The sequence below is a fragment of the Liolophura sinensis genome, chromosome 6 (assembly GCF_032854445.1).
Source record: "Liolophura sinensis isolate JHLJ2023 chromosome 6, CUHK_Ljap_v2, whole genome shotgun sequence".
In the NCBI taxonomy this organism is placed as follows: Eukaryota; Metazoa; Mollusca; class Polyplacophora; order Chitonida; family Chitonidae; genus Liolophura; species Liolophura sinensis.
This window is the reverse complement of record NC_088300.1, coordinates 50,441,066-50,458,031: the sequence shown is the minus strand read 5'-3', so window position 1 is coordinate 50,458,031 and position 16,966 is coordinate 50,441,066. Positions and strand designations below refer to the sequence as shown.

Here is a 16,966-nt window from a genome sequence, read left to right as displayed (position 1 = left end):
TTTTTGGGTAATTAGGACATTAAACAGAAGAGAACAGGTGAAACAGCACCATGCATATCATTCCATGTTTCTTTATTTCGCACTTGGGAGAATTTTTTTTTTAACATCTGCAGGCAGTATGTGTTTTAATGTGTCTCTTGTTGAGAAGACGTCGGTGACAACCAGAGTGGTCCCTGATGTGTTAGGAAGTGCTTTAGTGTTATTTTGCTATCATCAGTGTCTTTCAGGCTCAGTTATAATCTTTCTTCTTTGTGTATGCAACAGTTTCTGGTAACATTTCCTGAGCTCTCTTTTTTTGTTGTTGTGTTTTTTTGTTATTGACATCTTTCTTTCCTGTTTGTACATGTACATTGCACATGGATATTATGTGTAGGTTTCATACCAGTAAGGATGAACCATTGACAGATAAAGCATTCAGTTGTCTGAAATCATATGGTAATCTGTGTTGATATAAGGCAAAAAAACTGATCATAATGCAATCCACTGGTTCATAAGTACATCCTTATATTCAAGGTCTTGTGTTCAGGTTAATTTCAAATTCTTGTTTGTTGAATTGTCAAGACGTAATTTGCATTGGATGAGGAAAGCCCAGAACTGACAACTGCCTTTGCAGTCTAATTCCAGATTTTGTGGCTGCTGGTAAACATTGGCAACCTTTGTACGTGTACAACTGCTCCCAGATAGCTCCTCCTTGTATGGTAATTTGCTGATGGATGCTCGTCTCCGCTGTGAACACTGCTGGATGAATGTCGGCTATATCAGGAAGTCCTGGTAGATTTAATTTACACATGTACAGACATCTGCCGGAGGATTGAAATACTTGAAGTAAAGTACCTGGTGAAGAAACGCTTGATCAGCAAAAGAAAAATGTTTACGTGATCTACAAAGCATGGCATTAATAATTTTTGAAGAAAGAAGAACAAGGATATGTTGACAGACATTTATGCAAACATGTTTTTTGCAGTCTGAATCTTAAGTTTACTTTAACACAGATGAACTTGTAGCAGACTGTACGGCCTGACCATGATTCTGGCATCTGAGGATAGGCACTTCTTACATGCAAAGGTGTTAGCAATGTTCACTGTCCTTGGTATGTAATGCTAATTCTCTCTACTAATAGCTACGGTTCTGTCCAGCAGGTTTTTGTTTCCTACAGTAGAACGAACATTTAGGACAGCACAGTGACTCAGGACCAATCACCAATGCGATTGCTGTGAGTTCAAGTCCAGGTCATGGAAGATCTGACAGCAATGGTGGTCTACTGATGGTTGTTAGTTTCCTTCGGGCTCTGCCTGGTTTACTCCCACTATAATGCTCATCGCTGTTGTATAAGTGAAATATTCTTGATACACATAAAACACAAATTAAATAAATAAAAAGTATCAACACTATGCTGAGCCAATGTTTGACGCTCAGAACGTAAGAAATACTTTCAACCCACAAATTTAAATTTAATTAAAGACAAATGTTTCTCGTTATGTTTGTAATATTTTTTTATACAACAACAAGTATGTATATGCACAATGAAATAATGGATTTTTTTTTACAAAACAGATGTTTTTTTTGCCTGGACAATGAAGTATTGGAGTCATATCCTTTACTAACATAATCTTGTCCTTTTCATCAAGTGATCATTCTGTGACAATCCACCTACACACTAATCAGCACTGAATATACTAATAGCCCTCATTCATCATAGTCACTTCGCTGGAGCTATACTCACAACATAAACTGTTTATGCTTAATCCCATCCAATTCCAAATTTGACCCAGACCACTATATGGCAAACCAGACTGCACTTACATATAGATGTTTTCTTGCCAGATACAGATTAGATTTGGAGATTTGTGTTTTTGATATCAAGTAATGTGCACCAATGGTTGAGGCTATAATTTTACTCCTGGTAGGATTACATGTTCCACTCAGTCTGTTAAATTTTGTGACCTCTATGTGGCATGTTGGTACACTAACTCAGAGAGTTACATCATAACAAAACTTGGAGGACTGTGGCCTAGGATAAGAACCTTGTAAGCAAATTACCATGGATTCTCATAAAGTTCAGCATTTTTCAAGTGACACATTTTTCTTGATTCTGATTGATTCATCCATTGATTATATGCCACCACCTAAGAGGGTTTTTTTAGGTGAAGATTCGTTAATTAGAAGTATCATTTTAAAGCCTTAATGTGCATCCAGAAGAGCCCCCAAAATACCAAACTTCACGTGAAATGCAGTGCTTCAAAAAAGACTCCACATAGAACACCTGCATTCTGTACACTGATCATTTTGAGCATTGTCATATTTGTATTGGCCCTTAATGTGAAGTGTTGACTATAGAAAGTAAACATTGTCACAAGTTGTGAGATGATTTGTCCTGGTTTATTTGTTATACATATATTTACCTGTGCATCAGTAGTGTGTGTCTGAAGGTACAGGTGAAGTGACCTACAGGCACAGTCATGGTCATATTGGATATGACCTGCTGTACTTGTACCATATGTATACACCTAGGCCTAGTTTCACAAACTGGCTGGCAACATGTTTTTTAATGAACATTTGTTGTATGATATTTTGTTTGTCACTATTAGTGTACCATTGTCCTATATGTGTGATTGTCATACATGTGTGACATTTTTGTGCCACTGGGTCCTCCTTCCTATAGTACATATTATGTTTTTCTTCTCATAGGTTCACTCTGCATTTCTGAACGAATAATTGTGGCCTAACTTCATTGGCAATATTGCAGCCATATCATTGTGATGTGTCTGTCTCTGAGATATTATATCTAGTGGTGATAATGTCTTATTTGCTTGTGCTTTCTTAAAAAAGAAAACAAAACAGCCAGTAGTAGTCCAAAATAATATCGCATTCCCAGTATACATGGATACACACAGAAGAGAATTTGTGAAAAGTGTTGTGTATGCAGTCATTAGTAATGTGTCGATGTGGGGAGGCGCAGAATCTATTGATTCTGTCTGGCTGGGTGAGATTGAAGCAAAGACCTTCTCAAATTGCTAGTCTAGAGACATGTTGTTGTGCGTAGCTCTAATTATCCGTTACTTTGGCCACCTTTGACTCTCATATAGCCATGATCTCTCTGATGATCTGACAGAGGCCCTGAGGCCTTAACTGAGAGGTCAACACTCCTGTGTACACTCAATCCGGTACCACAGGCTCGTGTAAAGGTTGAGTTTCATGTATTTATTGTAAAAGAGTATATTTTAAGTTTTTCTTTTTTCGTTTTATAATTGTTTTTACATAAGGCAAATCCCATATACATGTAACTAGCTGCGTATGTGCCAGTATTCTGTAGGATGTGAAATGGATCCAGCAGTGGGGTCTATTGGGGTCTCTGACTTAATTTCTTCGGACATATTATGTTCTTTAAAATTGATGCAGATGATGTTACAAAGTATACGAAAAAGGTATTGAAAGATACAGCAACTTGAATGTGTCCGTAAAATTCAGATTTGATGCCATTATCCCCTTAGACCTGAATTGCACAAAGCACCATCATAGGGGATCTCATTGTTAAATGAAGAAAGGTTATGTTAGTAAATTCTTGATTAAAGCATGGGTGTGTGTGTACATGTGTGTAATAGGTGCATATCCCATTAATTATTTGGGGGGTTGGCAGAGAATTCTGTTGTATTTGTTTTGGATGAATATGTGTCAGCACAAAGATCTGTGTTGGTAAGAAGATATTTCAGCAGATGTTAGCATTCCCAGTAAACAATTTACTAAGCACCAGGCCATGTCTGCGAGCCATGTGGAAATCATTAAACAACCAAGACTTTTTTTTTTCAATAAGATTGCCTTATGGTACAGTAAAAATGATTTGTGCACAAATATCCATTGAAAATTCAGATTGGGGTAAACACCAATGTCTATGTATTTAATGGGGTATAATTTATTTGTTTGATAGGCGTTCAATACCAGACTCCAATGTTTTCTATCTGTAGAATGGCAGTCAGGGTTATTGGTAGTAGAACCAGATTTCCTTGAGTAATTGGTAGTGCCCTTCCATCACCAAGCACTCATGATAAACCTCCAGTTAGACTTAGATCTGTTCCAAACAAAAGCAAGAGTTGAATTTGAGCCTGTGACCTGATTGGTCAGACAAGTAACAATTGACTGAGCCCAGAGCATTGTTTTGGCTGAAAAAGCCAATGAGGCTCCTCAGTCAGCATGTCATGTGTGATGTATTAAAACTATTGATATTATAATAAATATTTGTCTATTAATTTGATTGGTGTTTACGCCTTTCTCAAGAATATTTCACTTAGACGACGGCGGCCATCAGTATGGTGGGAGGAAACTTGGTAGAGCCCAGCGGAAACCGACAACCATCCGCAGGTTGCTGGCAGACCTATAATAAATATAAAATGTATCTGGGAGCAGCATTAATGTACTAATGAAAATTTTACCCCTACATGTAAAGATATACATCAAACTAAATAAGGAACACTGGAAACATTATGTTTCATAAATCCATAAACCCATAGCCTTCCTTACAGATATGAGTCAGCTTTCACATATTCATTAATGTAATATTATGAGTAATGATTAAAGAAAAAAATTAGTTTATACTCTATGAATGAATGACCCCAGGAATGTATAAAAGTCTCAACAATGGTTTCGAGAGCAATAATGAAAGATATGGAAAACTGGAATACTGTACAAGTTCAGGCAGGTTTAATACAGTTTTCATTTGTGTATGATGTAAATTGTACAATGTGTGTATAACCATTTAATACATGTATGATCAAACACAATATCATATCTGACATTAGTATACAATGAGAATAGAGACAAAAATACCTTCATAGTTACATAAAATGAATAGTAATGTCAACATCTTATATAGGAGACAATAGTTATCAATCAGAAAATCATGCACATTTATAAAACATTAAATGTCTGAAACAGCTCTCATGACTTAGTTTCATTTCAACTTATGGTCTGGTCGACTTCAAAAAAAAAACCACTAAAAAAAGACAGGGTCCCAATATTTCTCACAGTATTGTTGTACATGTAAGTGAAATTGTTGTAAATACAATGTAATCAGAGTGAATTTAAGATTTCAGTACCCAGCAGATTTAGACTGTGTTGTGTCAAACAGCAGCAGTAGATATACTGTATCTACATATATGTATGAATCAGTATTTTCTGAATTAGTTCTGTTGGTCAGACTCAGCTCTCATCAGCAGTATCCAGTTTGGTGTTCCATATTTGCATCCAACATGTCTTAGTTGAAGCAAGTGACCTCATTTGTAATAATGGCAGTGATACCATGTCTTTATAGGTTTGACAAGAGGATAACTTGTACACACACTGAATCAGTGACACACCTGATGAATCAGTGACACACACACTGAATCAGTGATACACATGATGAATCAGTTGAACACATGTTATTTAGTCCATATTTATCTGAAGCCGCCAACTGACTTCTTTACAAATATTCAACCTTTTCAACCACTAAAGCCGTTTTTTTTTTTTCAGGGAAAGTTGTGTTTACAATTATTATGAAAAAGAAGCTAAAAATTACTTGTATGTTTTCATTAAAGATATAAGCTTAATAAAACTAATGTGCTAATTATTTCTCTGAAGTCATAGTTCTCTCAGAATGTTTTAAAATATTGGTTGCAGACATGGTTGGAAATGCCGTAGAATTAGGGTGTGTATGTGTGACTGAGGAGAGATTACTAGCAACGATGAGCCATGGTACTGATATTTCAGGGAATGGGTCCAGTGTTCATATTGAATTCAAAGATACTCAAGAAATCAAAATTTCAAAGGCATGAACTAAATAGTTTTTTCTTGTGATCCTTCATACATGTATATTTATCAAGGTAGACTGCATCTAAACATGCTGCTTTAGACATGGATGTTATTGTGTGAACCATTATCCTTGGAATGATATCATAGTGTTGTCGCCACTCACCACATTTTTCCATTTTGTGAGGTGCTAGGAATATGCACGAAGAATTTAACACCTGTTTCTCTGACATAATTGTAACTGTTTTAATACGATTTCTGAAAAATTTGTGGAAGATACTCTACTGTTATATATGGAGACTGGATAACTCATGTTCCTAAACTGAAATGTCAGGTTCATTTGTTCATTTTTTTTTTTTTTTTTGGCCCATTAATCATTTTGTTAACATTTTTTCACATGGATAGGAAAGGTATACTGTATAAAACAAATGTTCATTTAACATTCTCTCCTGGTGAACTGAATGATCATCCCCATTGTTACATGTTGATCAGTGTGCAATTATTTCACATGACAGAACCGACAGTTTGGTCACACTTAGACATGTTTGATCACACCAGGTGAGCTGATTTTGTACATATATCAAATAATGTTTCTCTCTTTACATAACACACACACACATGCCGTTAGCTTCTCAAGCGATATCGATGATTGTTTGTGTCTCGTGCAATGGCTTGCCAGCTACTGAAGGAACTATTCAGTGCAGAAATCGTACTGAAGCTTCTGAGTATATTTACACAAGGCATGGAGCCAAGCCGCCTAAGGTAATACCCACTGATATCTTCATTGGCCTTATTCAAGCTCACCTGGATAATATTGATTTTGCTTGACTCGCATTTAGCAGCAGCGTTCAAGAGCGGGGAAGAACCTCCTAAGCAGTGTTCAATCTCATCCCTCAAGGGTCTCTCCATGCTGATAAAGGCTTTCACTATTTCATTTCACAAGAATTTTTTCACTGTCATGTTACTTCTGAATGCAGCGTCAAAGATGTAAAACACTGGCGAGATAACTCACTAACCTTTAGATTAGAAGATAAGGGCTACACCCGCTACATTAATCGGTGAATCTCCCACCAAATGGTGCTCATCAAGAAAGAAGATGTTTAGACATCCTGCCCTGATTGTTTATAGTTGTGTCACTTTTCACAAATGTTTGCGAGCTACTACTAGTTCGTTCATATACACACACACGCATACATCAGCCAAATTGTTGTTGATCGTTTCTTGTGGAAGGGAGGACCAGCTGGAATTGGTTTCAGGCAGATGTATCACAGCAACAACAACAGCAGCAGAATGTATTACAACACGTGATTCTGTAGATCCTGCTGTAGATGAGCAAGAAGGGAAAATACAGCATATAGTTAAAGTAGAATAGCGTGTTGAATAGCTCAGTTAGTGTTTCGAAGAGTACACTCCCCTTCTCAATGGTGTAGGGGGACACTTTTATGAGCAGTTTAAGAACAATATCTGGACTAGTCAGCACAAGGTAGGAAAGCATTAAAGCTATCAGGAGTCGGGTTAGACAGATTTCGTCGCTGACTTTGCGATTTAGCACCTGCCCCGTGCTGTGCTTTTTGGAGAGTCTGCGTTTACTGTGTAGAGACTTGCGTATGCTGACGTACAGCAGTATGGCTAGGACTAACATGAGAGGGTGGGGCAGGAAGATGGTGATCGTAGTGACATACCAGAAGTACATTACATTATACTCAGGGGTGTCCGTAGACTTGGACTTTTCTGAGAGCAGAAAGGTGCGGTTGCTGCGCGGGTCAAATTGCTGAACTGCCTGGAATTCCCAGAAGCGCGGCAGAGCACTGACCAGACAGACAAGGTAGACCATGAGAACCGTGATGCCAGCCTGCAAGGGGCTGCACAATGCCTTCGCCCGATTAGAAGTCAGGGAGAGGAAGCGCTCCAAACTCATGATGACCATCAGCCAAATGGTGGTGTACCAGAACCAGTCTTTACAGCTAATCACGTAACCGCGGATGATCTCCAGGATTTGTACATAGCCTATGTATTTGTGCAGGTCCAACAAGGCGCCAGAACTGAGCAGTAACACTGTGCCCAACACAAGCCCGTGGGTGTAGGTCTCTATTGAGGATGTCAGGTGACGAGCCACGACGATGAAGTTAATAATCCCACCCAGAAAGCCCACACAGATAATAACGGGCAGTCCGTAGTAGCAGGCAATGTGCACCACATCATGCCAGTTTTCGATGGTCAAGGAAATTTTCGCCGCTTCCACTCTTTTCAGGGATGCACTGTCATCCATTGTGAATGGTTATACTGCTGAAAGTTTTAAGACAGCCTGGCTCGTGGCACCATCAGGCAGTCATGGGTCGGCTTTTAAAAGTTTGTCTCTGGCTGTCCGTCAGAGGTGAATATGGACTTCCTGTTGACTGATTTGTGTCTGGCAGATGGTGGAGTCAGTGTGCCTGGACAGGCAGGTACAGATGCGCAAGTAAAGATCCAAGACTGTATTACCTGATAACAGAGAACAAACCAAAGGAAATGAGATGCATATTATATTGAAGTGTGGACATTTGCAAGTCACTGACAGACCAATGGCCTCTGCGTACCTTGACCTATGGACCTTACAACTGTCAGTATCGATTAAGAGACTATCATACTTTCAGTTTACACTCCCACTGCGGGGGGGAAATCTGATCAAGACTGCGACAAGGCTGGCACTCATCTGGAGTGCCGTTATGCCAACCTACCCGCCACAACCATCATTCAGGTTTGCTTCCCAGTCCTTTAAGGAGAGATTAAACTAAACCTGCCTGCAGCTTGTGCTAAGCGCGTGACCAAGGAAAGCTCTGACTGGGCAAACGGCTACCGGGTATTGATTATGTGAAGGGCCGTGACAGCCTCATACTCATAGGGGGTTAGACACCGCGACGAAAACACCCCCTGATCTGATTCCTAAACAGACCCCCTCACCCCACTTCTTCCAAAGTCATTTCATTAACTCTCTCAGATATCATTGAGCCCATGTCAGTTTCAGAGTTGACTCAATTGTCCCTTTGTGAACAGCTTTTAGATTGCTGAACAGGTTATTTTGACAACAGGCTACCTGCATGCTTTCACTGATTTGCCTGCTGACAATATATGTGACTGTTTGTATGCAGATTGGCACAGGCAGTGATTTGACTTATGAGAAGGCGAGATGCGGCGTGAAATATGGGTCTTTGTTGGCAGACCTACTGGCCTAAGCTCTCATAAATAAGTCTCTCTCTCTAACAGAAATGCTAGCTTCCATTGTATTCCAGCCCATTCTGTCTAAATGCTCAAGCCTTGTCCTATGGGGGAAAGTAACAGCGAATGACTTCACTGTTAAAAATTGCAATTTGATGTGCTTCGGTATTTTTTGTCTCGACCAGTAATTTGACTGACTAGATGTTTAATTGTGTCCACAACATTTGGACTACTTGATAAATAAACCAGATGATATCTGTGATGTTGTGTTCAGCTCTTTTATCTTCTTCGATTTAATCCCATTACTCGTAACTGCCTGTTTTCTCAACTGAAGACATGAACCATGTGTAAAGAACAAAGCAATAGAGCTGTTTCACTAGGCTCTGTACATGTGAAATGCACATATGGATACGAAAATGATATCTGTAACCAACATTTGCACTCATAGACGAAGAAACTTCTGTTTCTCCTTTTCTGTCATAAGTGGAGGCAGTGTGTATATGCTTTAGGCAACACTTTTTGTTGTTTATAAATTCTGTTCAGGTTTTCAATCAGCTGCATGACTCAACTAATCAAATTACCATAGTAATTTTTTAGTTTTCTGTATGATGGCTGATATCCGTTGCACGCACGTTTGTGAAAGGCCTTTGTACAACAGATACATGACACAGAGACCACACAGAATAGTGACATTGGTATCTGTAATTGTATACTTACATGAAGAAAAAAGTCTCTAATGGATACAATTTGGCTGTTATGTACATGAATACGTTTTGTGATGGTGTATGTGGAATGCTACACTGGTATGTGGATGCCAAGTTATTACCTTTACAAAGTGATACCCAACCTTTTAGGATGAGACAAAAAATGGCCTCTTGTTCAAAAAAACACACTAAGGCTTAATAGGTCAAGGGAACCTCGATTGTGCAACCTCAGTGGCTGCAGGGTTTGTCTCTTCCTGTTTGGAATGGAAATTTCAGGCTTGTGAAAAAATTAATTGTAGACTGTTTTTCTCATAATTTATATAAAGTCAATTATATTTCAGCTGCTTGGTCTAAAATTCCTGACCATTCCATATAAAGTATTTATAACTATTAATTTAAAGACGATATGTCATGACCTTGTAGTTGGAGTTTATTGCACATTGTACTCTTCAGGAAATATACTGTTTGAAGATTTTTAACAAAATTTACGGTGGAGTGAGATTCTTGATTCCCTGCTCTCAAGGTTGGGAGGGCCTTGATGAAAATAAGTGACTGCTTGGCATCTGTGGGACTGATCATGAAGTCTTCATACAAACTTTATACAGTAATTTGACAAAGGTTATTTGTTCACTCTGCATGGGCACATCCTTCACCCATGAAAACTGGATGACATCAGTAAAAAATTTTTCAGTATGGCATTAAGCAATAATCACTAAAAATAATTGTGAAATAAATAAATGTAATGATAAGGTGAGCGACCACAGCGACATGTGGCAAAGGAAGTATGTTGAACTAAAATTAACATCATTAACATTTAGAAACCTGAACTGCTTCTACCCATTCTGTGTGAATTAGTCAGGCTATGTTTGTGGCCTCGATAATCTTTATAATTAAGGAAGCACCCCATCTTGGCAAGACTAGATCCTGTCTAATGATGCTTCCACTGACTGAGGTAGATTAGGCGTTGCTCAGCCAGGCGTTAAACTAGGTGATTAGGGAATTTGTCTTGAAACTAGTGCTCATGTGCCTTTACTGATGCTCTGACAATGCAGACAAAAGCTGGACTAATTTCCTTATGACCTTTACAATGAGCGGACCTGCCAGTGGCACTCTTAGCCTGTCAGCCATTATTTTTTGCCTCTTCATCAGTCAGATATACATCTGTTAGGTGACATGACTGAGTTGCACACCCACTCAATTAGATTTCCTATTTTCCTTCAGGAAAATTACCTTTGTGGTAATGTGTGTGGCTATAGGTGTCTTATTTATTTATTTTTAATGGTACTTAAAACCATGTTTTCCATGAAAGTTTCAGCCTTTTTTTTGCAGAGCTGTGCCAGGCTTTTACAATCATAATTGCTTACTGACAAATCTTCACTTTACTTTCATCTGGACCTTTTAAGGTAGTGAAATGATTCTATTTAATTGCATCTACATTATGGAAATATACACATCATTATATCAATGTAATTAAATTGCATACATTCACGTAATCTACAGTGAGAGTACATGAAATAGTTCAGGGGCCAGTTGTTCAGAAAGTGTATTAAAGTCAAGACAGGCTTAAATCTTAAGTCTCATCCTAATAAAAAGTAAATGGCACTTTAGGCTTGACTAAAGTTAATACCCAGCTAAAGTCCTAATACTCTTTTGAACAACTGGGCAAAGGTGTAGTATCGTCTTTGCTGGATGAAAGGTGCTAAGACGGTCTCAGACTGTTATAGCCTTCAGGGCCTGCTCATCGATGTACAGTAGGCTAAAAGTTTGGTCACCCACACAAGGCAGTCTAGCACTCACTTTGTTTGGCAAGGCACTTTTCTCTTTATTTTTTATTTTATTTTATTTTTTTTTTTTTTGATGTGATATTTCCATGTTTGGGTGCCCAAACTAGTCACGCCCAAACCCTGTAAATTGGTTCAAGATCAGTGACAGTTTGTAACCAGTGAGGCTGCTTATTCCAATCCTGTTGGCCTCTCTGATGTACATGTATGCGCTATAGCTATGGCTACATATATCTATCCCTTACTTGCTTCAGACAACTATTCTATTATCTACCGCAATTTCGGCTGATGATAGCTTGTGTCACCTCTCTCTGAACCCCTATCTCTTTACCCCTCCCTCTTTTCCTACCCTCTACCTCCCCTTCCCTCCCCATTTCCTAATAACAGGTGCACCTCCTTCCTGTCCTGAATTGTTCATCTCCCAAGACACAAGCGAATCCAGTACTATGCAATCAGCACGGTGTAATTATGGAGCACAAATCAGGCCTGTCTACTGCAGACAAAGTGAACACAATTTCAAGCCAGACTGGACACAGTGTGTTATAATATGTCTGCATGTGGCTGTAGCTATGACGACAATGCCAAATTGTATAACACCTAACACCATGATGGGCGAGTCAGTTGATGTCCAATTGCTTGCTTATGGTCGAAGGTTTTGTTTGATCATGGATGTATGCCATAGGCCTATACACCTCCATAGTTTGATGTAGATGTGCCTTTGTGGGTTTGATTAGATTGTATAAGGTTGGTTATACAAGTACAAAGTTCTGCACACACTTGGGCGAATTTATTGTGAATCATGTATTAATTATGTGAGAAAAATATGTGTAGATATATACATACAATTTGGTAAAGGTGGAGAAAACATAAAAATGACATAAAGTTCGGATGAAAGAGTGAGAATAGTTATTCCTAAATGTGGTCTTCAGTATTTTTTTACAATTTTCCTTAAGAAGAAAAAGACATTTGAAAATAATTTTTGTATGGTGGGTATTTCGGACCACTTTTTGGTATTTATAGTCTTTGTTTAATAATGTCATATATGAAGATGTTTTTTTGCACTATGATTTGTTCTTTTCAGCAAACAAATGTATTAAACCTCCTTTTGGATCATATTTATATTTGTAATATGTTCATAAATATTATCATAATTTAGGCTAAATGCATATGTTTCAATATAAATAACAAATTTACATTCAAATAAATTTATTAGACAAGCATCACATCCTTATTTAGAACATTATTATGCAAGAATGATAAATACCAAAAGTCGGTCCCAAATACCAACCATGCAAAAATATTTTCAAATACCTTTTTCTCTTGAAAAAAAAAATCCAAAAAAATGTTAAGGATCATATTTGCAAATAAGTTTTGGCACTCTTTCATCTGATTTTGTCATTTTTTATCATTTTTCTGTTTTCTTCTTCGTCAACTCTGCTTTTTCTGGTATTAAAACTCTGGTATTAATAGTGACAATATGAAATCAGTTCCGGTAAGATCACCAAAAAGAGACTAGATATACCTTTAGACTTGCTTGCCAATCTGAGTTTCCTTCAAGGTGATATATCTTTACATTTCCTTTTTTTTTTTCTTCGGAGGGCATTAAGGTCAGTTGTGTTTGTTGTCAGCGTTGGAGTTTGGCTCAGTTTCCCACAGCGGTAAAAGCAAAATCAAAACAGGATGCTGCAAAAGCTATTTTCTGGGAGAGCAGCTGTAGAATGATGGCTGAAGCAATTTATATGACATGGCTGGGGATATTTGTGTTGTGTTTGGTAATTATCAGTGGAACCCTGCAGTGCTAAAGAATCAGATGTGCCTTTGTTATGTAAACCACCTGAGGTATCCAGGGATTACTTTTTACGCTGGATCCTCGTAAGAGCTGCGCAAATCACACTTTGTGACTCTCATGCACTTGTATGATCCCCTGATGTACAATGTGTTTATGCCTAAATTTCAGTTAGTTTCATACATTTGTGTCCCTGGCCTTAATAAAGACAACGAAATGATGTACACAGAAACACGACCCAATTTTAGCACAACAATAGTGGTGTGCATATTGAATTCATTTATTGTATTTGGCCATTTGCTATACTGGAATTCATTTTAAGAAAAATTAGTCTGCAAAATGTCAACATCAATTATGAACTTGCATGGTTGTGAAGGGTTTGACAAGAATTCAACACAAAGGACTGTAAAGATTGCACCTAAAAATGTATACATGATCAAGTTACTGTCAGATTTTTCCTGATCCTGGGAGTTCATGTTTAAAAGATGTTCTGAGGTCGCTTTGTGCAGAAATGTAAGAAGTTGCTGTATATTGGATTAAGCCAGCTAGATCTCCAGATTTTACATCCATACAGTATGTTATAGCTTCTATCCCACCAACCAAGTTGGTGCATGACAGAATCATAGCAATATTATAATGTGCTTGTGTTCAGCCTGTGCCAGCTGTCTGTAAGCTTTTTTCTATAGAAGCTGTTAACACCTTTGACTGTTGACAGGAAACCAGGGAGGTCTTTATAACACTTGCTGACATTTGACAGTTTATTGTCCTCTCCATCAGGCTATCAAATAGAACACCTGGTGTTTAGGCCTATTTCTGCTGTGGATCCCTGCTTATTCATATTACAGTAAATGACCTAAATTTCACCCATGACTTAAGTTGCACATTTTGTTGGATTCTGAGAGTTACCTTGATCGTAGAAAGCTATTTTGAGGTTTGTTCAGAACGTACAGTAGTAAGTTTCGGCACCAAAAGTAATATTATATAACATTTTTTGTCTCTAAAACTGCACTTTTTGGGGTGAAAATGTAGGCCATTTACAGTATATTCTATGAGGTAATCTGTCCATGCAGGATGAATGCAGGCACTTCTTTCTTATACCAGTTACAGTGTCAAAGGGACCTGTAAAGTTCATATACCACTTGTGCATGCTCATATAGATTAAAATATAACTGAGATCAACATGGAAATCCTTCAATAACTGCATATTGAAACTCTGCCTAGTTTATGAATGCTCTGTGAATTCATACATGTATTCTGAAGCCGTAATACATGTACATGGATGAAAACATCACGTCTTCTTGCAGCGAAAGTTTCAGTTCTCAGAATATGAAAATGTTTTATATGTACTTCTGTGTCCTGTTTGCTTAGTTTATTTTTCTGAAAAGAGTGTATCAAATACTTTGTTACGAAACTGGTCCTAGATTCTAGATTTATCTAATATAAATAGCATGGCCCTACTAATTCAATGCATGGACATATATTTAAGTTTGTATATGTACATTGTGTTCATAAAGCTGTGGTGTAATTGATACACAAACATAATTCTGAATTAGCGATTATGATTAATTCATAATCCATAGAACTGGCCGTCTGATTAGTGAAGCTTCTTGAGCATGGTATTAAACAACAATCAAATAAATAAAATGAATAATAGCGGCAGATTTAAACAAATGTGGGCTTGGGACTTGACAGGCTTCCACATATGTTTTCACAATGTACCGTTGGTAAATGTGATTATTTCGAGATCAATCCAAAACCAAATATTTGCGCAGTTCTGGTAACCAATTCCTCTTTGTAGCCCGAATGCATAGCATGTTCTGGATATATGTGGAGTCATTTTCACAACTCAGCTTGAAAATCATACTGTATATTATAGCTTTAACTCACCCTAGTCAGCAGATCCCCAACCCTGGCCTATAATTTAAGGAAAATATCAAGCTCAAATAACTAGCACATGTTTGCCTACTGTAGCATTTGATTACTACTCTTATAGTGTGGACCTTAAAAATGATAATTACAGTATAATAAGCAATAGTGACTGTGTACTTAACATTTATTCTCCGTGTAACTATCAGATAAATAAGTGTACTGAACATAATATATGTAGTTAGGTTTATGTGTAAACGCTCTCTGTCAGCAAGCATTCATGTTGCTACAGTGACTTTACTTATCCCATGTTACATACAGCTAAATGTATTGACTCGTACAATTTTTAATTTCTTTTTTTGGAAATATATTTTTTAAATGTACCCAGATGGATGAAAAACCAGCTCTTATAACTATTTCTAATAATGTGGATATGTACAGGAATTTAGATGAATACATGGAGACTATGTAGGCTACTTCTAGGCATATATAGCATTTCTGCTTAGCTCGGAACTGTCTTCCAAGTTGCCCAAATCTGGTATGATTAGTATGGAGCAGCTGTCTGGTAGTATATATGTACAGCAAAAACAGCACCAGAACCAACCAAAGCTACATGTAATTTAAGGCTGTGGCTAAGGCTTTTTTCATTTTGGGTACTCAGTTGGGGAGAGGGGGTTAACGGGAGGGGGTAATTTGCAGACACAGCTGCAGATTTCATCTAAGGTTACTACTGTAGTGATTGATGCTCTCACACATGTATGTCCATTGCCTGACTGATGCTTTCCCTTTACAATAAAAAAAAAATAAGTCAATTAATTAAGGAATATCTCTTTCATCACCCAGGTTTTGTTTTTTGCTGCTTTCCTAAGAACTGTAATACTACATATGACAATGGTGATGAGCTTGGCATCAATCTTTCCATTAAGCATGAACATTGCTTGACTGCTCTGATCAGCCATGGTTTAAAAGTGTGTATATGTGGAAAGCATGGCTTATATATAGTGCGGTTGTGGTCGGGCTTTCAGCATGGGCCCTTGACTATCTTGGCATGCTGTGACAACATTTTGCTTAATTCTCTAAATAGATTCAGAAATAAAATAGGAGTTAACCTTTTTGTCTTTGTATTATAGCTTAGCTAAAGTTGATCTTTATCTGATAACAACGTGTTTGCCTTAGAGCATATTGACAGGATGTACATGCAGGAGAATTTCATGTGACAATTCAAACAGCCTGCATTCTGTACAGTACAATAGATTTTTAAACACAGCTCTTTATACACTGTGTATCTCTAATCCACTAGTATAGGCTTTCAACAACTTGAGTTTCATGTACAGTATACATTATGGACAGCCATATGTAGTCTGGTGTACTTACAATTGTGTCCTCACAGCAGTCTCCTTTGTCTGGGGTTGAGGATGGATTTCCAATAACTGATTCCTGTTGAAAAAGCTGAATAGTTATGTCAGCTGGCTGTTGCTTGTGTCATCTCTTCACAGAACTGACTAAAATCAGCTGCACAGCTTTAATTCCTTCCACAACATTGACCCCCTTTTCAGTCCCCCTCTTTGTAGATCTGCATTTTGCCGCCGGTTACCCCTTTTTTTAAAAGAAAAAAGAGATTGTTACTCAGTCTTGGAGGATTGGCTGCAATGCCCTCACACCCTCTCGCCACCAATTGCCCAACTGGCTTTGTTGCCTTTTCCTTCCTCTCTGCATGTATTTAATAGGTTTCTATGGAAACGTAAAATATCCCCTCTCAAGCTGGGCACACATTGGTTAGCTGGTTACACAGCTGAGCATTGTGCAGGCTTGTGGCTAGCTGTCTAGGATCTTAGCTCTCTCTCTCTCTCTCT

General features: G+C 37.9%; 2 protein-coding genes across 5 annotated transcripts in view; one reads left to right on the top strand and one right to left on the bottom strand.

Moving 5' to 3' along the window:
* Nucleotides 1–16,966, top strand: part of LOC135468692 (dynein axonemal assembly factor 9-like) — a 63,295-nt gene that overhangs the window by 13,198 nt on the left and 33,131 nt on the right. The gene's annotated exons all lie outside the window — the stretch shown is intronic.
* On the bottom strand, nucleotides 4,983–16,689 carry LOC135468694 (FMRFamide receptor-like). Of its 3 annotated transcripts, none has more exons than XM_064747085.1 (2): nucleotides 16,488–16,689; nucleotides 4,983–8,262 (listed from the first exon to the last, which is right to left on the bottom strand). In XM_064747085.1, exon 2 carries the CDS (start codon nucleotides 8,048–8,050, stop codon nucleotides 7,034–7,036), a length of 1,017 nt encoding a protein of 338 aa, XP_064603155.1. In that variant the 5' UTR covers nucleotides 8,051–8,262; nucleotides 16,488–16,689; the 3' UTR covers nucleotides 4,983–7,033. The 3 variants fall into 3 exon arrangements, with proteins under 3 accessions (XP_064603155.1, XP_064603156.1, XP_064603157.1); XM_064747086.1 differs by having other exon boundaries at nucleotides 16,502–16,689; XM_064747087.1 differs by lacking the exon at nucleotides 16,488–16,689 and adding an exon at nucleotides 15,135–15,170.

Bases quoted from the DNA above. Each gene is read 5' to 3' on its own strand.
- LOC135468694 (XM_064747085.1), bottom strand. From the start codon at position 8,050: ATGGATGACAGTGCATCCCTGAAAAGAGTGGAAGCGGCGAAAATTTCC.